Consider the following 20,107-nt stretch of genomic DNA (forward strand, 5'->3'; position numbering starts at 1 on the left):
CCACTAGTGGTGAATGTGAGGAATGGGGGATCTTCAAGGCACCTTTCTGGGTTTCCAGGACAGGGCATGTGTAGGTCACTGTCACCCCTCCTCCCTTTGCAGGCAGTGGCCAGGATCCTTTAAATCAGAGCCAAGTTAGAACTCTCTTTGGGGAAACTTTGGCCCCAGGCCTCTAGAATTCTTCCTCCCAAACCCCTTCTTCCTGTTTGAGAGACAAGAGTATCCTGGTCTGGGTATTTACACACGAATTCGATTTCGGTGCAGAGCAGGCAGGTGACAGGACACTCTCTTCAGACTTTCCAAGAGTAAAGGCCAGGTTTAAGGATCCCTTGCCACTTAGGTAAAGGGGCCACCCCCTTTTATTATTCCTCCTCCACCACTGCAAGGTCAAAAACGGTGGGCTAAGGTTTTACACCTTCGAAGATAAAAAAAAAAAAAAGATTCTCTTTGGGAAATTGTTAAAATGCAGATCCCAGGGTCCAGTCTCTGAGATTCTCTTTCACAAGATTTTGAGAAGGGCCTAGAAATCAGTATTTTTACCAGTAGCCCAGCGATTTTGATGCTGATAGCCCTGAAGCACTTCGAGGAGCCCTAAGACGTTCAAAGAAATGATCCTTTGCCCCTCCTCACCATTCCCTCCCTTTGGGGAAAGAGAGGGGCCGCACTGAGACCACCATGGCTGAGTTGCCTCTCCCCAACTTAAATGGGAGTGCGCCTATGCGGGTCGAGATAAGCCGCAGAGATCGGGATGGAAAGGCTAAAGAGAACTGGTCATGGTCTGGGGACAGCGGAAGGTTCCCAGCCAACCATAGGCAGGGGAAGCAAGACGCTGGGGTGGAGGGAAAGGGGAGGGCTCACAGGCTCCGGCCCCGGAAATCCGATCCCTTTAGGACCCAGAGGTACCAGTCCCCCAGCGGCGGCGGCGAGAAGGGCAGCCGCTCGGTCTCCGGCAGCCGCCGCTCCGGCAGAGCCAGAGAAAGACCGAGGCTCGGGGCGAGGGGGGGAGGGAGGGAGGGAGGGAGGCGCGGCGGAGCGGCCCGGCCGGCCGAGCAGCCATGGGCGCTGGGGTGCCGGGCGCCCGGAGAGCCGAGGCCCCCGGCTGGAATGGGGAGCGCCCGCGCCGCCAGCCCCACTGACACCGCCTCGGACGATGTGAACCGGCGCCGCCGCCGCTGCTTCGCGGGCTGGGCGCGCGGTCCCAGTGGCCCCGGCCGCCGCTCTTCTAATTTGGGTGGGGGCGACCGCACCAGGCCGCTTGGGCTTTTTAAGGGGGGCTGGCTGTCTTTGGCAGCTTGATTGGGGGAGGCGACCCACACAGGGCGCTCGGAGATTTTTTTTCTGTTTCTTTCTTTTTTTTTTTTTTTTGGAGCGGGGTTAACTGTTTTTGGCAGCTCGGTTTCTGGAGGACCCTGAAAAAGGCCTTTCGGGGTTTCTTTCTTCGGGGGAGGGGGCGGTGGTCCCGACTTGGCCGGCCGCCTGCTGGAGGGGGGCAGCGGGGAGCGGGGGGATGCTAACCCGGCTCCCCCCACCATGATGAAGACGGAGCCGCGGGGGCCCGGGGGTCCCCTCCGGAGTGCCTCACCGCACCGCAGCGCCTACGAGGCGGGCATCCAGGCGCTGAAGCCGCCCGACGCACCTGGGCCCGACGAGGCACCCAAGGCGGCCCACCACAAGAAATATGGCTCCAACGTCCACCGCATCAAAAGTATGTTCCTGCAGATGGGCACCACGGCGGGGCCGCCGGGCGAGGCGGGCGGCGGCGCAGGCCTGGCCGAGGCCCCGCGGGCGCCCGAGCGCGGCGTGCGCCTGTCGCTGCCGCGGGCCAGCAGCCTGAACGAGAACGTGGACCACAGCGCCCTGCTCAAGCTGGGCACCAGCGTGTCCGAGCGCGTGAGCCGCTTCGACTCCAAGCCCGCGCCCTCGGCGCAGCCCGCGCCGCCGCCGCACCCGCCGTCCCGGCTGCAGGAGACGCGGAAGCTGTTCGAACGGAACATCCCGGCAGCCGCCGCCGGCGACAAGGAGGCCGCGGCGCGGCGGCTGCTGAGGCAGGAGCGCGCCGGCCTACAGGACCGGAAGCTGGACGTCGTGGTGCGCTTTAACGGCAGCACCGAGGCGCTGGACAAGCTGGACGCCGACGCCGTGTCGCCGACTGTCAGCCAGCTCAGCGCCGTCTTCGAGAAGGCCGACTCGAGGACCGGCCTCCACCGTGGGCCCGGGCCCCCCAGGGCCGCGGCCGCAGGGGCTCCCCAGGTCAACTCGAAGCTGGTCAGTAAGCGGTCCCGGGTGTTCCAGCCACCGCCGCCGCCGCCCGCCCCGTCGGGGGATGCCCCTGCCGAAAAAGAGCGCGGCCCAGGAGGGCAGCAGCCTCCGCAGCACCGAGTGGCCCCCGCCCGGCCGCCCCCAAAGCCCCGGGAGGTGCGCAAGATTAAGCCGGTGGAGGTGGAGGAGAGCGGGGAGTCGGAGGCCGAATCAGCGCCCGGGGAAGTGATCCAGGCCGAGGTGACGGTCCATGCGGCCCTGGAGAATGGCAGCACCTCGGGAACCACAGCCAGCCCGGCACCCGAGGAACCCAAGGCCCAAGCGGCCCCCGAGGAGGAGGCGGTTACAGTGGCAGCGCCAGAGAGGGGAGTGGGCAATGGGCGGGTCCCGGACGTGGCCCCAGAGGAGGCAGACGAGTCCAAGAAGGAGGACTTCTCGGAGGCGGACTTGGTGGACGTGAGCGCCTACAGTGGGCTCGGGGAGGACTCTGGGGGTAGTGCCCTGGAGGAGGACGATGAAGAAGACGAGGAAGACGCGGAGCCCCCCTATGAGCCTGAGTCGGGGTGCGTGGAGATTCCGGGGCTCTCGGAGGAGGAGGACCCGGCCCCGAGCCGGAAGATCCATTTCAGCACCGCGCCGATCCAAGTGAGTGAACCCCCTGCTGCCCGCGCCGCCCCTGCCACGTGCACGCGGTCGCCCCCGCCTCGCCAGCGGGGGTTTGGCAGGCTGAGTCAGCCCCTGCCACCCAGCCCCCTTCCCAGAAGTTCCCACCCTGAGGGGGGCGTGGGGGAGTTCCAGCTGTTTGTCAAAGGGAGGCGATTTTCGATTTTCGGGTCTGTGACCTGGCGACCTGCCCCGACCTGCCCTCGGGTTCCTCTGCCTTGCTGCCCCGCCTAGCACCAGCAGAACCGGCCCTGCCCCGTGTGGGCTCTGGGACACCTGCTTTCCCTTCCTCTCCCAGACATTCCTTCCTCCAGAGCCTGCCAGAGGCTGGGACTTGGATGGTGTGAAAGGGCGTGGGTGTCCTCAGGAGTCACTCCCCACAGATAACTTGTTCCATTCGGAGAAAGAGGGGTCAGGGGGCTTAGAAACACTTGCTGCTGTCCCCCGTAGGGGAGCTAGGTCTGGTGAGGGAGTAGGGAGTCAGAAACTTCCCAAAACAAAGGTGCAGGGGACTGGACAGTGTGCCTCCCTCCTCCTCGTCTGTACTCCCACCCCAACTTTGCAGAAGTGAAAGAGGGAAGCAGGTCGTGAGGGTGAACAGGGCCATGGACATGTGACTGAGGCTGAGGGAAAGACCCTGGCGCTAGGGCTCTGCTCCCTGGGGTCTATGCTGGGCTGGCTTCCCAGGTCCCTCATTGCGTAGGGAAGGGAAACTTCCTGTTACCCTTGAGGGGGAAGGCCTTCTGCAGACCATGAAGGAGAAGGGGTGGGGCTGGGAGATCCCCAGGGTGCCTGGCAGAGGCCCACAAGCCTTTGCTCTTGGCTGCTCCATAGAACAGACTCCAGTGGCCTTAGCAGGCCCCAAATGCTCTTGCCACATTCTTTGAGTACCCTGAAAGAGGATGGGAACTTCCCCTTTTGGGGGTCTCAATTTGCACTCCCATCCTCACCACCACTGTTGGTAATTGGTTTGTGGCCTGTGCCTGTGCTCTGAGATCCTCAAAGTAGTGCTGGTGAGGAGGGGATGTCTCTTGGGAAGAAGTAAGAACCTGAGCCCCCCACCCCACTGCCCTCCACTTTTGACTGGCACATTCAGCCTTGATGTTTCTCACCACCCCAGACTCATCTATGCCTGGCCACAGGTCTGCCCAGTGGAAGTATCCAAGTCCTGGGACTCTCCTTGGCCTGGACCCTGCCCAGTTTTTAACCTTCCCCAGCCAAGCCCCATCTGTTTGCTTGCAGTTTCCATAACTACTCCTGGACACTGAAGCTGCCCAAGTTTTTCTCCCTGCCCAGAGTTCTCACCCTCTGCCCTCTCTCACCTCCTAGCCTAAGTAAAAGGTTAAGGGAGAGTGGCTGTTATTCTCCTCCCAGGCTTGCCCCTTGCCCTGGCTCGGACCTTAGGAACCTTTTCCATCCCCTGTCCCCTCTGAAGGCAGTGGGATCCTGAAGTGAGTGAAAGATGTGGTATTCTTGGGAGGGAGTCAGGAGGCCCCCACCCCTGCCCCCACCAGCAGTTGGAAGCCCTCAGAGATGGAGTGAGGTCTGGGCCTCTGTCTATATCTGACACCTTACCCTGATTTTTTGGTAAAAAATAGCACATGATTTAGAGCAGTGCTTCCCGACTCCCTAGTGACTGTGAGACTGGCCGCCCCGCATGAGAGCCAGGGCACTATGTAGGCGCTGAGTGACTTTTGGCTATGCTGGGGATTTCCTCCTACCCACCCTGATGCAGGGGCCGCAGGTTCCTTCTCCCTGCCCCCAACCCTGCATTGATCCTGAGTCCAGGGTTCCCTCTCCCTCCAGTGACCCAGTTGTTGCCCTTATGGAAGCAGAGTATTCCATGGACTACAGAGAATGTAGTTTCAGACTGTCACCTGGGTGGTGGGACTGGGCCCAGGGCCATTTGATAGGAGGGGTTATTGGGTTGGGGCCTCTGAACCTGAGGCCTGGAATTCCTGCAGGGGGCAGGATTTGAAAGGTGAACAGGCACTGGGAACTGTGGCACATGTCTGTAATCCCAGCAACTCGGGAGGTTGAGACAGGAGGATGGTAAATTGGAGGCCAGGCTCAACAACTTAGTGAGACTGTCAGCAATTCAGGGAGACCCTGTCTCAAAAAATAAAAAGGACTGGAGATATGTCTCAGTGGTAAAATGCTCCTGGATTCAATCCCCAGTTTAAAAAAAAGAAAGAAAGAAAAAAAGAAAAATGAACAGGTTTGATGAGCTGAGGAAAGACGGGAGGGCAAGACCCATGACAAGATGGAAAGGTGTGTTAGGGGTTGCAGTGGGATGTCTGTGGTGGTAGTGGGGTAACCAGGAAAGGAATGGAAGACCTCCCCTGGAGCAGAGGTGAAGGTTCCTCAGATGCAAAAGTGAGTCTAGGTTTACCTCAGCCCCTGTCCCAAGGCCTGGAGCACTTGTGCGATGGGAACAAAGTCACTGGTCACCCACCTGCCAGAGCCCAGCTGGTATGGTCCCACCCTGCCCAGCCACTGACTAACCCTTGTGAATTGGCCAGCGGACCCAGCGTCTTGGATTATATGTGGAATGGGTGTCCTTTTCCTCCAAGGGGCTTGGGATTCTGACAGATGTTGGGAAAACAGCCCACTTACCACTGCACAGTGCCAGATGATCCCCATGGGCCTGATCCTGAGTGCCTTTCAGGCTGTGAAATTGAGGGCATTGGACTAAGTGACCACATAGGCCCCTCCCAGCTAGGCTTCTATTTAGTCCTATAAGTGCCCCTCCCCCTTCCACCATGCCAGGGAGCCTCTGTGGTTGGGGGTGGGGATGACATGGAGCAAGCCCAAACAAAGGCTGGGACACAAGAGTGCCCATGGGGCCGGCTCCTAGAGCAGAGGGGGCCCTGGCAGGGTCCTTGGGGGAAACGCTGTCCCACTGCAGCTCCTCAGGCCCAGCCAGCTGCTAGAGCTGCTCCTTCCCTCCCCTGTCCCCACTTGGCTCCAAGTAGTGCCAACCTGTCAACGCAGGCAGTGAAGCCAAGCAAGTCATGGAACCCCAAACAGTGCTCATTACACTCCCATGGGGGCACCCTGCCTGTGACCAGAACCAAGCACTCCCACAGAGCTCCTGCCCCATCTTCTCTGGTCCTTTGAGGGAAGGGGGGAGCTGGGGAGTTCCCCTTGACAGAGATACCCAGGAGGAGGGGGACAGCCAAGAGATACTGAGGATACCATGGCAGAGGCAGAGAAGCTGCCCCTTCCCCAGGATCCCTGGTCCTCTCAGGGCATGGGTCCTAGGGTCTCTCCCTGGGTCTCCTGGTTACAGGAGGCACAACTCAGCAGTCAATCCAGAGGGACACAGGCCTGGGCATAAGGGCCAGCTTTTGCCTTTGCTGTTGCCCCTGAGGTGCCCCTGGGGTTGGAGGGCCTGCCCTTCTCCATAGGAGTAGAGAGGATCCTTCCTGCTTCCCTCCCCTACCCCCAGTCCACCTCAGGTGCAGGGCAGAGTGGGGTCCTGTCTGCCTCTCCCATCACTCCCTCCTGCCCCCACCCCACACCTGGCATCCTCTAGCACAGTCGGCATCCTCCAGCACAGTCGCCATCCTTTATCCTGCTCCTCTCCCTCTTTGCTCAGCTGTTCCCATCTTTCTGTCTTAATGTCCACCCTCACCTGTCTGACCCTTGGGTCTTGTCCTTCACTCTCTCGCTCTGCTCTGGGTATCTAGGTTCTTGAGCCTGACAGTCCCTCCAGTAGTGCCCGTCTGCTTTGCACAGACCTGCTGCGCTAGCTCTGGCTGCAGTGTGGCTGAGGCAGGCTGGGTGCCTTTCTTTTTTGCCCCTGCTTCAGGCTCAAGAACTTTGCTCAGAGCCGGGGTCATCCCAGGACTGGGGGATGAGGATAAGGGAAAGGCCTGTGGCAGGAGGGGAGCAGGGGGCATCAGTGGGGCTCAGCCTCTTCATGCCAGCTCTGCCCTTGCCCTCTTGGAGCCTCTGACAAGCTGCCCTTCCCCAGGTATTCAGCACCTACTCCAACGAGGACTATGACCGGCGCAATGAGGATGTGGATCCCATGGCGGCCTCTGCAGAATATGAACTGGAGAAGCGGGTGGAGAGGTTGGAGCTGTTCCCTGTGGAGCTGGAGAAGGGTGAGAGGCCTGGTCTAGGCCACCTGGGCTCACCTAGGCTCCTCTCTGGTGCCAGCCTCCGAGGAGCACTCCGGGGCTCTCACAAACATGCTGGGCTTCTCCTCCAACTTGGACCCTTGGCAGCCCTATCTTGCCTCCCTCACGAGTGCCCCACAGCTGCTCATGCACTCCAGCCCAGCAGGGGTGCTCCCTGCCCCACTCATCCAGTTAACAAACCACCATGTGCTAGGCCCTGGGCTCTGTTGGAGGGTTGGTGGTGGGCCAAACCAGGCTCCCTCTCTCAGGGAGGTGTCCCCTCAGGGAGACAACAGGGAGTAGACATAGATGAGCAGCCACTGTGTCCTTAGGAATCAGGTGTGGAAAGAGAGGGTTGCTACTGTAAAAGCATTTAACAGAACCTGACCAGAGAGCAGGCAGTGCCTAAGGGAGCAACACTTGAGTGAGCTTGAAGAGAAGGAACTCAGGGGGTGAGGGAGAGAGAAGAGGGGCTTGGATGCATTTTCACAGTTGAAAGCAGGAAGGGTGTGAAGACAGGGCCCCCAGACCATGCCTTTTCCCTGAGATGGACTGGGAGCTATTGCAGGGCATGGGGAAGGTATTCTAGAAGGAAGACCACATCAGGCTGTGATGCAGGATCAGCAGTGAATGGAGAGACCACTGTGGTGTGGACCAGGTGTCGGCAGAACAGGGGTGGGGGATCAACAGGGCCTGGTGGGATTTGGCTCATCGGAGGCTATGAGGGAGTGGGGTGCTTCCCAGGTCTGGCAGTAGGAGGGTGGTGGTGCCAGCCCCTGGAGGAGTGTCTGAGGGAGGGAAGGTCACCAGTTTGGATATCAGAGGCCCATGAAGTAGACCGGACCAATGTGGCTGAGGAAGTAGGCAAGAGAAAACAAGGTTTTTGGTCAGTGAAGCTCTGGGTATAGATGAGACTGCTTGGAGAGGGACCAAAGGATTAAGGCCAAGTCCTGTCACAGACCCCATTCCAGCCACACACTTTCTCTCTTTTTATTGGGTCTTTTTAATTATGCATAACATTAGGACTCACTTTGATATAATAGTAAAAGCATGGAATACAATTTGCTCTATTAAGTTCCCAGTACTTGCCCTTTCCCTTCCCTCTTCCCTCCTTTTCCCTATTCTCTTCCCTTTACTAATCTTTCTGTATTTAATTTTAGTGTTTTTTAAATAGTGTCTTGTGGGTACATACAATGGTGAAATTCACTGTTGTCTATTCATATAGGAACTTAGGAAGGTTAGGTCAGATTCATTCCATTATTCTTCCCTTATCCCGTTCCTCCTCCTTCCAACTCAATCCCCATCATCTAGTCCACCCATCTCTCTTGTATTTAATGGAATCCCCGAGTTCCCCCAACTCTCTTTGGACTAGCTTCCACATATCAGAGAAAACATGCAGTCTTTGACTTTTGGGGTCTTGGCTTATTTTGTTAGCATCATAGTCTTCAGATCCATCCATTTATCAGCAAATGCCAAAATTCCAGTCCTCTCTGGTTGAGTAACACTCCACTGTGTGTATATATCACAATCCGTTCATCTGTTGAAGGGCACTAGGTTGGCTCCATAGCTTAGCTCTTGTGTGTTGTGCTGCTATAAGCATGACGTGGCTGCGTCACTGTAGTATCCGGCCATGTGCTCTTATCTGCATGTGTAGTAGTCTCTCACTCCCACTGCCCTTGGCACACTCTGTTGCCTGTGAGCTCTTTAAAAGGGGCAAAGGGGAGCGAATGAGCCAAGTGCTATTCTTGGTGTCCTGGCAAAGAGGGGTGGACAGAACCATGCCCCTTTCCCAGTTGGGGGTCATCCTCTAAGCTTGAGGACTGCCTCCTGGAGGGGAGCTGTTCCCTAAAGTGAGGGTTCAGGTTGAAGGATGTCCTGCTGTCCCTGACATCTTGCCCTTCTGTCCAGCAGACTCTGAAGGTCTGGGCATCAGCATCATCGGCATGGGGGCTGGGGCCGACATGGGCCTGGAGAAGCTGGGCATCTTCGTCAAAACTGTGACGGAAGGTGGCGCAGCCCATCGGGATGGCAGGTACCACCCCCAACCTCCCCACTCCTCTTAAACCCCCTCCCCAATGTCATCTGTGGAACAAGCCACTGTGTGGGGGGACAGGCTGTTCCTGGGAGCTTGTGCGCTCTGTGTGGTTCAGATGTTTGTGGAGCGCTGCGCTGCCAGGTGCTGTGCCCGGCCCCAGGGATGCGCAGTGGACAAACAGATGGGAACCCCTCGCTTATGGTGCTGGCATTCTAGAGGAGGTGTAGTGAAGATGGTGACTGTGTGTCTTCTTGTGTGTATTGGCATTGTACCGGGAGCATGGGCTGTTTTTCTGGGTATGTTGGGGCATTTCTTTCACCAAATAAATACAGTGTGCCTGGCTGTCCGTGGGCTGGTGCCTGGCCCCACACGGTCAGTGTTGACAGCCTTGCCCTCAGGAAGCAGGCAGTGTAGTAAAGGGGACACCAGACAAGGGACACAGAGAAAGTGGCAGAGTGGAGAACATTACATAAAGATAGAACACAGGAGGCTTGATTTCTCTGGGAGTCAGGGAAGGCCTCCTGGAGGAAGTGACATGGGAGCTGAGAGCTGAAGGCTGGACGGGAGTTGGCTAGGCCCAGCAAGGGCAGGAAGTTCCAGGCAGGAGAGCAGAAGGCAGGCAGGGGGATCCTGGTGTTGGTGTGATGAGACCAGCTGGGGTGCGCTCTGGGGGTGGGGCTGCTCTTTGTCTGTGTCGTGTGTGCCTGTGCAGAGCATCTGTGGTGGAGGGTAAGTTCTGTGGGCCAGAGGGACCAGGGAGGGTTTCATGAAGCTCTGGGCCAACAGGGTCACACCTGTGCCAGCTCTTCTCCTGTGCTTATGCTGCAGTGGGGAGGTAGGGTGTAGGTGAGCAGTGCTGTTGGCACCCCCAAGGGAGACTGTAAGTGAGAGCTTGGCATCAGGAGTCCTTGGTGGTGGCACCCCCAAACCCAGACCCTCTCCTGTGACAGATGAGCAGGTGTCTTTGTGAGGGCTGGCTGACCTTGGGGTCATGTTGGTAGAACCTAGTTCCCCATTCAGAGGGTTTCTGCTTGTTGTGGCCCTGGTGGCATGGAGAGGGACAGAGAACAGAAAGGGTGACAGTCCCTGCTCTTTTTTTTTTATACCTTTATTTTATTTATTTTTCTGTGGTGCTGAGGATCGAACCCAGTGCCTCACCCGTGCTAGGCGAGTTCTCTGCCACTGAGCCACAACCCCGGCCCCCTGCTCTTTTATTTGCCTCCTCTCCCTTCCAAATTGAATTTTCCAGATCCTCACTCATTGTCACCTGCTGATTGGGGAGTGTGTGTGTGCATGAGTGTGTCCGAAAGCTCGTGCCATGTGAGGGCTTGGGACCTGTGGGGCCAGCTGTTTGCGGTAGGCTGTGTCTCCATTTCCATGGGGAGCCCTGATAGAAAGCCTGCAGTTCTCCAGACAGAGGTGGGAGTGGGGGAAGGAGGTGCTCAAGTCCCCACCAACCAGGGCAGTCCAGGCTCCATCACCCCATCTCGGCCCTGAGTGGAGGACAGGGCCTCTGGAGGCAGAGCTGGAGTGCCTGTGGGATGTACCTCTGTCAGTGTGGGTGAGCACCAGGGTGCTGCTCAGATCTGAGACTCTTGAGAAAACGTCTGGGGACTCAGGTCTGGGCAGAAATGTCCATGTAAGAGGGCGGCATGGGGCATGTATGCATGGCAGAGGTGAACTCTGAGGATGTCACACCACTCTGTCGAGTGTGATGGAGGAGGGGGCAAGAGTGTGATTGTTACAGGAAGTGTACCTGCCGCCTCTCCCAGTCCTAGACACCTGTGTCTGGTTGGCTTGCCAAGGTCTTCCTATTCACACAGGTGGGCCTGGTCAACACCTAATCCCCTGATATCATGAATATTTTGCAGGTAGACAAAACACCTCAGGTTTCTGATGGGAGGGGTTCATCTCTGCCGCAGGGTCACGGTTCCCCTTATAACCCCCTTAACCAATGTCACCTCCCCTAGGATTCAGGTGAATGATCTCCTGGTGGAGGTGGATGGAACGAGTCTGGTGGGAGTGACCCAGAGCTTTGCAGCTTCCGTGCTCAGGAACACCAAGGGCCGAGTGCGGTGAGAGCCCAAGGGGTGGGGAAGGGTGGGATGGAAGCAGGCAGGAGGCTGGGCCCTCATGTGGCTACTCTGTCCACCTGCTCACATCCAGTCAAGGTTTCACTGGCTCCTTATCTGCAAAAATTTCTGTGTCCATAGTCCCCTGCTCCAGGCCTGCCTTCCACCCTGAGCTCCCTGGCCACTGCTGGCCACCAATACTCAGGTTTCTAGGCCCACCACCCATGCCCCTCCACACTGTCCACTTGGGCTTGTTCTCCTTTCCCCTGCCTGTATCTGACTCACTCTTTAAAGAACCAAGGTGTTCAGGGTGAATGCCAATCAAACTGGGCTCCTCTCATCTGCGCTTCAAACCACCCTCCCAGCTTGCCCAAGCAATCCTGGGAAGACTGCTCCCTGAACCCAGAAACCCAGGAATTGGGTTCCAAATTCCCTGTGTCCATTTCATCTCTGGCATAACATTTAAGGATCACTCCCTTCCCCCTACAAGAGGGGCACTACCCCCAGGAAAGGGTGGTGGAGAGAAACAGGATGTGGGTAGCCATGGGAGGAGGGGCTGGTGCCTGGAAGTTCCACTGTTTCCTCTCCATCCTAATCTTCAGTCAGCATCATCCCGCCCCTTCCTGAAGTTCAGGGACTTGGAGCCAACCCAAGACACACCTCCACAGCCCCAGCCCTCCCGGATGGGTCAACTTTGCCATTCCCCTGCCTCATTTTTCTCCCACATGGTGGTGAGAGAGCCCCCTATGCTGGCAGCTCCTGAGCTTATGTCCTCTGCAGTCCAGCCCAAAGTTTGGCTGATATCCACCTCCCATTAACTGGCCAGGAGGGTTAGTGGGCCTTCCTGCCTCCTCTGGGAAGGAAACTCAGTAAGGCCCCCCAGTTCCTCCATTCATTATTAACACTGCAGCCTCTGGACTCAGCCTCTCATTTCACCTCCCCTGGGAGGGCCTGGGCCTGGAGAGGGGAGCACTAGCAGGGAGGATGCTGGCATTACCAGCTGAAGATAGGCAGGGGATGACACTGGTGCCCCTGCAGGTTTATGATTGGCCGGGAGCGGCCGGGAGAGCAGAGTGAAGTAGCCCAGCTAATTCAGCAGACCTTGGAACAAGAGCGATGGCAGCGGGAGATGATGGAGCAGAGATACGCCCAGTATGGGGAGGATGATGAGGAGGTAGGGACTCGGGCCTGCCTGGTGGCTTGGTTGCCCTCTGCTGGCCAGATGAAGCAGTACAGACGTCTCCTCCTAGGCTTTCTCAGGCCTGGTAAAGAAACCCAAACCCCTTGTGGAGTCCCGGTCTGAGGGAGGAAAAGCAGATCCTTCACTCAGAGAACCCCTAGTCTGATGGAAGAGTTACACCCTTTGTCTTCAGAGAACCTTCCTGGTCCCTCGCACAGTCCCCACTCTGAGCATAGGACATAGCCCCTGACCTCAGGGGTCCTAATCTAAGGAGGGAGACAGGTGCAGACCTCAGGGGACCCATACTGTGAAGGGCACAGTATGGGATGTTTTTCAGGGTCCTAGTCTTATGGGGAAACTACCCCTGCCTTCAGGGGACTCCCTGGGCTATTGGGGGAGGCATGAACCCACCCCTGGCCAGCTCCAAGTATGACACGGGCAGACAGCTACTGGTCTCAGCTCTAGTCACAGGTTGCTGAACACCCAACAGGGTGGGTAGGGCCCACGGCCACTTGTCTCCCTTCACAGACAGGGGAATATGCCACTGACGAGGATGAGGAGCTGAGCCCCACATTCCCAGGTGGCGAGATGGCCATCGAGGTGTTTGAGCTAGCAGAGAATGAAGATGCATTGTCTCCTGTGGACATGGAGCCTGAGAAGCTGGTGCACAAGTTCAAAGAGGTAGGAGGAAAGCCCAGGGTGGTGGCCCTGGGTGGTGGCCCTGCTGAGCTGAGTACCACCCCCTCTGCCCTGCAGCTCCAGATCAAGCATGCTGTAACCGAGGCAGAGATCCAGCAGCTGAAAAGGAAGGTGAGGGTGCATGTGTGTGCATGTGTGCTATTGTGTGCGTCTGCATGTGTGTCGAGGGGCAGGCCTGAGGGCCGGAGGGAGGATCCCCCCTCACACCTGCAGCAGTCAACACCCGTACTCCACCCACGGCCACAGGTGCTCATGGAGCAGACTGCTGTGAGGTGAGGGAATGCAGACTGAGAGTGCGAGCTTGGACCCCATCTGCTGCACCGTTCATTTGCCACTCTGGGCCTCCATCTCCTCAACTGTTAAGATGGGGCAAAAATGGGGTCAGGGTTGTGGATCAGTGGTAGAGTGCTTGCCTAGCATGCATGAGGCACTGGGTTCGATCCCCAGAACCATATAAAAATAAACAAATAAAATAAAGGTATTGTGTCCATCGACAACTAAAAAAAAAAAAAAAAAATGGAGTAAAAATACTAGCAGCACCTAGGAGCCTGTTAAGGATTAAATGAGATAATGCACAGTCCCTCACACAGGAGGTGATCAGTCAAAAGTCAAGTGTCAGCTGTTACAGTGGAGCAGCTAAGTTGAGCTCTAGATGTCTTGGTTTACATTGTCCCACACACTTCCTCCATGTACAGGCCAAATACACACTACCAAAGGAACACACACTGATATGTGCCAGCCTTAACCCAGGTACATGGTACCCACAGACCCAGACACCTAGACACACACACCCTCTGAAGAGTCCTAATCACAGGACAACGGCACCTGTGCTTCTTATGACATTCTACCCAAGACCATTAGCAAGATACATGGACCCACTGCCCTTGAGTGCTCTGAGACACATTGGTGTGACCATCATTTAGAGCACCTGGCTTGGGAAGTGTTACAGGACATGCATATTTTCACCTGAGCAAGCATCACAGATGCTAATGCTGACAGCACCAGGTGGTGACATGTGACATACAAACATGCATATGTCCATGCACAGATGCTTACAAGAACACTGGGTGCCAGCACTCTTGCAAGCATAGATACACAGACTTCATAGTGAAGGAGTTGCACCCCCACAAGTTTTCTAGTTTGGGAGAGATGGATCTACAGGGGCCACGTGGACCCAACACACCCAGGTACACGTGTGCATTCACTCCCACTTGTGCATGGAGTGGCAGGATGTAAGTGGCTGAGGCACAGCAAGGGCATTCCTCACAGGGAGACAAGCTGGAACTTGGAGGCTGGCTCTGGGAGAAGGCTGTCAGGCTGAAGGGCAGTCATGTGGGCAGGCTGGACTAGAGTGGGCTGTGCCCAGCAGTGTGCCGTCTTCCCTCTAAGGACTCTAGCCTTGGCTACAGATGACAGGGGGCTGTGCAGTCACTGGGGATTTTCAAAAGGTCACTGCTCAAAAAGTGGGAGGATGTGAGGGTAGAAAGGACTTAGAGGCTGGCAAACTGGTTGGAGGCCTGGGCAGTACCTGTTAGAGTGGTCCAGGACTACCCAGATACAAGTCAGGGGTGTGGAAAGGAAGGGTGGGTCAGAACCTCATTTCCAGGGTTGAGGTGACAGGCCATGTTCCTGGGAGTATGCAGGGCATTCAAAAGGGGGGGAGGGGCGGGCAAGTCAGAGTTCTGTCCAGGGTCACAGAGAGCAAGAGGGCCTTCAGTTTTTTGTTTTTTTTGTACTGGGGATTGAACTCAAGGGCATTTTATCACTGAGCTACATCCTCAGTCTTTTTTATTTTTGAGACAGGGTCTTGCTGAGTTGCTTAGGGCCTCACTAAGTTGCTGAGGCTGGCTTTGAACTTGTGACCCTCCTTCCTCAGCCTCCTGAGTCTCTGGGATCACAAGCTGTATTTGACCTAAGGGGCCTCCAATTTACAAACATCCATCAAGTTACTTCTAGATGGCTGACACTATTCCAGTCACTCATCATGATGGGCAAAAGCAGAGTTGGTCCGTGTCCTCCTGCAGCTTACAGTCTGCACACCAGTGACTGTTGTTACAAACTGACACGGGACTCTGTAGGAGTGGACAGGGCTGCTAAGCTCCTAGAGCAGAAAAAACTTGGCCCAGGTGAAAATGGGCCATGTTTTGCTGCTAGAGTTACAGGGAGCTTCTCTGGAGCAGTGATAGATGGAGTAGAGAGCATGGGACAAGCTGGTGAGGAAAAACTAGCCAGAGAGAGTACATGCCACTCCCCACAGAGGGAACAGCATGTGCAAAGGCCCTTTGGCAAGTCTGAGGGTCTACAGGAAGATTTGTGTGGCTGGGCCACAGAGAACAAAGTAGCTGCTTCTGAGGTGACTGAAATGGTGGTGCCTTCAAACAGGTGAGAAAGTCTGGAAAGGAGGCATTGGTTTATGCAGATGGGGACTCTGGTTTGGGGCATGGTGCCTACGAGGAGCTGGGAGATAGGACTGGAGCTATCTCCAGTAATTGGAGAGCTGGAAATTGGGAGTGAATTTGGGCTGAAGATTGGGATTTGGGGCTCAGGACACAGAGGTGGTGAGGGAGGTGGGTCCCTGCCCCAGGTAGTATGTGTGGAGAGAACAAAGGCTGAGCAGTTGGGGACCAAAAGTTACCTGGGACCTGGGAGAGACTAGATTGTTCAAGAAGCCCCAGAAGCTTCAGCGGCCGGGACTGCAGAAAGGACAGAGCAGTAATGACCCTCACCATTGCTGATGTGATGTCTTTCACATCTTCCATCTCATCTGTGTTAAAAGCTCCCTTGCAAGCTGGTGGCGGGGGGAGGGGGCAGTGGTGGCAGTTGTCATTCCAATTTTATAGATGGGAGGGCTGAGGCTTGAGACTGAGCTGTAAGACCTAGTCAGTGGCTAACAGAGGTCTCCTGCCTCCCTGGGAATGTGGTGCAGTGACAGGGACCCTGGCTAGGAACCCTGAGGCTGGGGTCCTATGTCTTCTCCCTCTGGGTTTCAGTTCCCAGGCTCAGCCAAGGAGAATAAGTAGTTGGGGGTCAGTGGGTTCCATGTCTGCAGGAATCCTCAGGAGATTCTGGCCCCAGTGCCAGATGGGGATCCCTTGAGCTCCCTCTGGCCCACACCAACCCAGGGCCACTCCTCCCTCTCAGCTGCAGAGCCTGGAGCAGGAGAAGGGGCGCTGGCGGGTGGAGAAGGCACAGCTGGAGCAGAGTGTGGAGGAGAACAAGGAGCGCATGGAGAAACTGGAGGGCTACTGGGGCGAGGCCCAGAGCCTGTGCCAGGCTGTGGACGAGCACCTGCGGGAGACCCAGGCCCAGTACCAGGCCCTGGAGCGCAAGTACAGCAAGGCCAAACGCCTCATCAAGGACTACCAGCAGAAGTACGTGGTAGGAGGCTGTGGGTCCTGGGCCCAGGAGTATTGAGTTGCCTTCAGTGGTAGTCCCTATCCCCTCCCCTGAGCAGAGAGACAAGGAGCACAGAGGTTGGAGGACCCCCTCGGTGGGGTACTTGGGCCTGGAATGACTAGGGCCCAGAGGCAGCGCAGGGCCAGGCCATGGAGACATTAGGAAACCTGGGACCTCCTGACCTAAGAAGCAGCGCAGCAGAGCTAGCAGTGGATCTGAGGACAGGGATGAGGACCCTGATTCTTCGGTGGACAGAAGCCAGACCACATACCCTTACCCACCATCTGTCCATCACCTGTCTCCAGGGAGATCGAGTTCCTGAAAAAGGAGACTGCACAGCGACGGGTTCTGGAGGAGTCGGAGCTAGCCCGGAAGGAGGAAATGGACAAGCTCCTGGACAAGGTAGGCTCAAGGGTAACCTGGGGGCAGGGCTCTGTGAAGGGAGCAGCATGATTGCCCCAACTAGCACCTGTGGGCCCCAGGATGCTGCTGGCTGGGAGCTCAGGGTCATTTCCTCACTGGGGTGGTGGAGGGAGCAGGGTCATGTTTGGTGCCCAAGCTTGACCACCAATCCTTGTTTTCCAGATCTCAGAACTGGAAGGAAATCTGCAAACACTGAGGAATTCCAATTCTACTTAACAGGAATCATTCCTTGACCGGACAATAATAATCCCCTCCCATTGTCCTCCCTCCCCTGTCCTCAATACCCCACCCCACCCTCTTTCTGCCTGGGGACAGGTGCCCCGACTCCCCCTATCCTTCCACCCCACCTCCCCCCAGCTTCAGGGACCAGAGGGCCCATATCACAGGCCCCCTTAAGGTGGCCCAGGCAGACACTGGTGGCTGGAAGGGCGGCCTCCTTCTTGCCCCATAGGGCTGAGGCATAGAGGCCAAGGGAAGCTTAGGGCTGGCCTGGGTGGTGGATGGACACATGGACCTGCAGAACAAACTGCCAGACTTTACAACCTCCAGCCTTTGTCTCTGGACTGGAGTGGGGCTGAGGCTCTCCCAGCATCTCGCCAACTGGAGGCTGCTCCCTACCCATGGGGCTTCTGGATGCCCCTGGGCCTCTTGACTTGAGATTCTTTCTACCTTCTTGGCCCTTCCCTCTCCCCTATCATTGTGCTGTCTGTTGCATTCTGACCCTCCTGCTTGGGGGTGGGGGTTGCCTCAACACCTCCTGTACCTGTTCCCTATCCTGGGAAGGATAGAGCCCACCCCAGAGCCCAGCAGCTGGGCCTGGCCCTGCACTGATTTCTCACGTATCCTTCAGGGAAAGGGGAGTGAGAGTAGAGGAAAGTAGAGTCCAGGACACCTGGTCCCCAGCTCCCCTTTTCCTGGAAAGAGCAGCAGCCCTCAATTTCTCCTTGTGCCTCCCCTCTCCCAGGTGCCAAATAGCCATAACCTCCTCCTGAACTGTTCTGTGGCCTCTCTGGGGTCCAGGTTTCCTGGCCAAGCCTGGGAATGTCAGGGAGGAGGGGAGGTCAGCTTAGGGGGCCTGGTTGCAGAGACGCCAGTCTCAAGCAAGGGCAACAGTTCTCACTGAAAAGCCAGGCCCTGCCCTTCGCAGCCCTGCCCAGGGCCACACTTGGAAGCCTTGTACTAACATCGCAGAGATTCAGCCTCCCTCCACCCCGCCCCCGCTGTTTTCCAATGTTTTGACTGGAGGGCGAAATTTTACTACTCTTCTTTTTGGAGACCAGGGCTGCCCCGCTGGCAGCCTGCTTTCTAAGTGAAATCGACTCCGTTTCCCCCACTTCAACTCCAAATTGGGGCTTTGACCAAGGAGGTGAGACCCCCCCCAAACCCCTCCCCTTTCAAAATCCATCTCGTTTTGCCACTTGCTCATGCCCCTGCCCCAAGCCTGGGTTTTTGTTCATTTTTTAAAAACAACCCCTTTCCATCCGTTTCGGCCTCTCCTTGTTCCCTGTAAATAGACCATTAACATCTATCAGTATTTCTTGCCCCTCTCTTTCCCTCAGACGTGCCCCCACCCCCGGAAGAGCTGGCTGTCTCAGTGCCGGGCCCCTGTGCTTCACCCGGCAGATGGAGGGGGCGGAGCCGGTGGGCGGGGCCGCGGGGCGCTTCCGGCTTCTCGGGCTAGCGGCCGCCCCTGCCCCGTCCTTGGAGGACCCCGTCTCTGTATATAATATATATATGTATGTATTGTTCCCGGTTTTGTACGGACCATGCCCTCTGTCAGGTCGTCCCCATAAAAGCAGCCCCCAGAGCCTCGCTGCCTGATTTCTTGATTCACTGGGGGTGGAGGGGTCAAGACCACCAGTGTTGTCCCGGATCCTGATGCTCTTTCTGCAGAGTTCCCAGCCCCTGCAGACTGCCTTTCTGCCATCATTATCCCATCAGCATATATGCTTTTTGTCCAATCCTCCTGGCGTTTCTAGACAGTCTGTCGCATCCCTTTTGCAAGGTTTCTGAAAAATCCAGAGGATGGGCTAGATATGGTAAGGTGAACCCCAAGTCCTTCCCCTGAGTACTGAAGGAAGGGATACTCTTCAGAGGTGCCCTGTCTTAGGTGCTAGAAGGATCAAACATTTCTTGGAGTGGGAAGTGACATGTCAGGGCAGTCTTGATCCTAGAAATGTCCAGTTTGCCCTCCTGGAGATGAGCCTGAGAGGTCTTAAACAGCCTGAGTCCCCTGCTCTTTTCCAGCAGATCTGGCTGCAGCCTCCAGATCTGATACTAAAGGGTCATGAATCCGATTCTGGAGTTCCAGGGACAAGCTTTGCTGAGTCCCAGAGGTGCAGGCAGAAGGGAGGGGCAGGAACTTGTGGCAGTTCCCAGTGCAAACTCCCCTGCCCTGATGCTGTGGTGCAAGTATGGGGAGAGAACCGAAGCTGGACGCTTGTGTTCTTTGACTTGGCCCCAGTGGGATTCTCAGTCTCCCCACTCTTTACCATAAGAAATAGAAGTGCCAGCCTGAAGGGCCCTGAACTCAAATGACAGCTCCTGAAGCAGCTACTCCCTGTGGATAACTGTCACACAGGTATCATTCATGTCAAGGCAAATTCTGGCATCTCCTAACTACCCCTTTAAATTTCTAGTTTATATTATTGCCCATGTAGGACCAGTCCAGTCCAAACCTATGGTTAAGGACCATATCTCTCAGAGCATCTACTCCAAAGTAGATCATCTTGGGAACACTCTGAGTGCTCTGGGGATACTGAAGACAGATCCATCCAGCATGATCCCATGATCATAGGTCATCCCATGATCATAAGTCATCCCATGATCATAGGTCACAGTTCCATAATTAAAAATCACAACCCAGGGCCACTGGAGAAACCTAGCCAATAAGTCCCAAGAAGTGACATGGCTGGGGAGGCAGACCTGGGGGTTTACTGAGGGCTTCTGCTGGTCTATCTGGGGCTAATCATCCAGGGTGGAGTCCTGCTATCACCATCTGTCATGGGTCAGGTGAGGGACCTTATACATATGTCCAGAAGGTGGGCCTAGTAGTCCCCTCGTGTTTAAGCCCTTGTATGGCTGGGTGTATTGTGGCTTTGCTGTGAGTTTCTCAAGCCTGAGATATGACTTGCCCATGAATTATCTCCATATTTGAGGCTGGGCCAGTTGGTCATGGCCAGGCTTGTGTGAAGTTTTCCACCTTAGCTCCCCTACCCCCATTCTGATCCCCTACCCAGGTCACCTGCCCAGA

General features: G+C 56.4%; 1 protein-coding gene across 3 annotated transcripts; it reads left to right on the plus strand.

The window, feature by feature from the left end:
• Positions 1-1,033: 1,033 nt before the first annotated feature.
• Positions 1,034-18,661, plus strand: Ppp1r9b (protein phosphatase 1 regulatory subunit 9B). Of its 3 annotated transcripts, none has more exons than XM_027924806.2 (10): positions 1,036-2,904; positions 6,902-7,034; positions 8,958-9,081; positions 11,055-11,159; positions 12,195-12,330; positions 12,865-13,017; positions 13,093-13,146; positions 16,177-16,406; positions 16,737-16,833; positions 17,017-18,661. In XM_027924806.2, the coding sequence occupies exons 1-10, from the start codon at positions 1,531-1,533 to the stop codon at positions 17,068-17,070; spliced, it is 2,460 nt and encodes an 819-aa protein (XP_027780607.2). In that variant the 5' UTR covers positions 1,036-1,530; the 3' UTR covers positions 17,071-18,661. The 3 variants fall into 3 exon arrangements, with proteins under 3 accessions (XP_071459609.1, XP_027780607.2, XP_027780604.1); XM_027924803.2 differs by having other exon boundaries at positions 1,037-2,904; positions 8,961-9,081; XM_071603508.1 differs by lacking the exons at positions 16,177-16,406; positions 16,737-16,833; positions 17,017-18,661 and adding an exon at positions 13,282-13,512 and having other exon boundaries at positions 1,034-2,904.
• The last annotated feature ends 1,446 nt before the right edge of the window (positions 18,662-20,107 follow it).

The sequence above is a fragment of the Marmota flaviventris genome, chromosome 17, assembly GCF_047511675.1.
Source record: "Marmota flaviventris isolate mMarFla1 chromosome 17, mMarFla1.hap1, whole genome shotgun sequence".
NCBI classification, from domain to species: Eukaryota; Metazoa; Chordata; class Mammalia; order Rodentia; family Sciuridae; genus Marmota; species Marmota flaviventris.

Coding starts and splice junctions, on each gene's coding strand:
- Ppp1r9b (XM_027924806.2), top strand. CDS start 1,531: ATGATGAAGACGGAGCCGCGGGGGCCCGGGGGTCCCCTCCGGAGTGCC. Junction 9,082..11,054: donor GCAGCCCATCGGGATGGCAG/GTACCACCCCCA, acceptor CACCTCCCCTAG/GATTCAGGTGAATGATCTCC. Junction 13,147..16,176: donor TCCAGCAGCTGAAAAGGAAG/GTGAGGGTGCAT, acceptor CCTCCCTCTCAG/CTGCAGAGCCTGGAGCAGGA.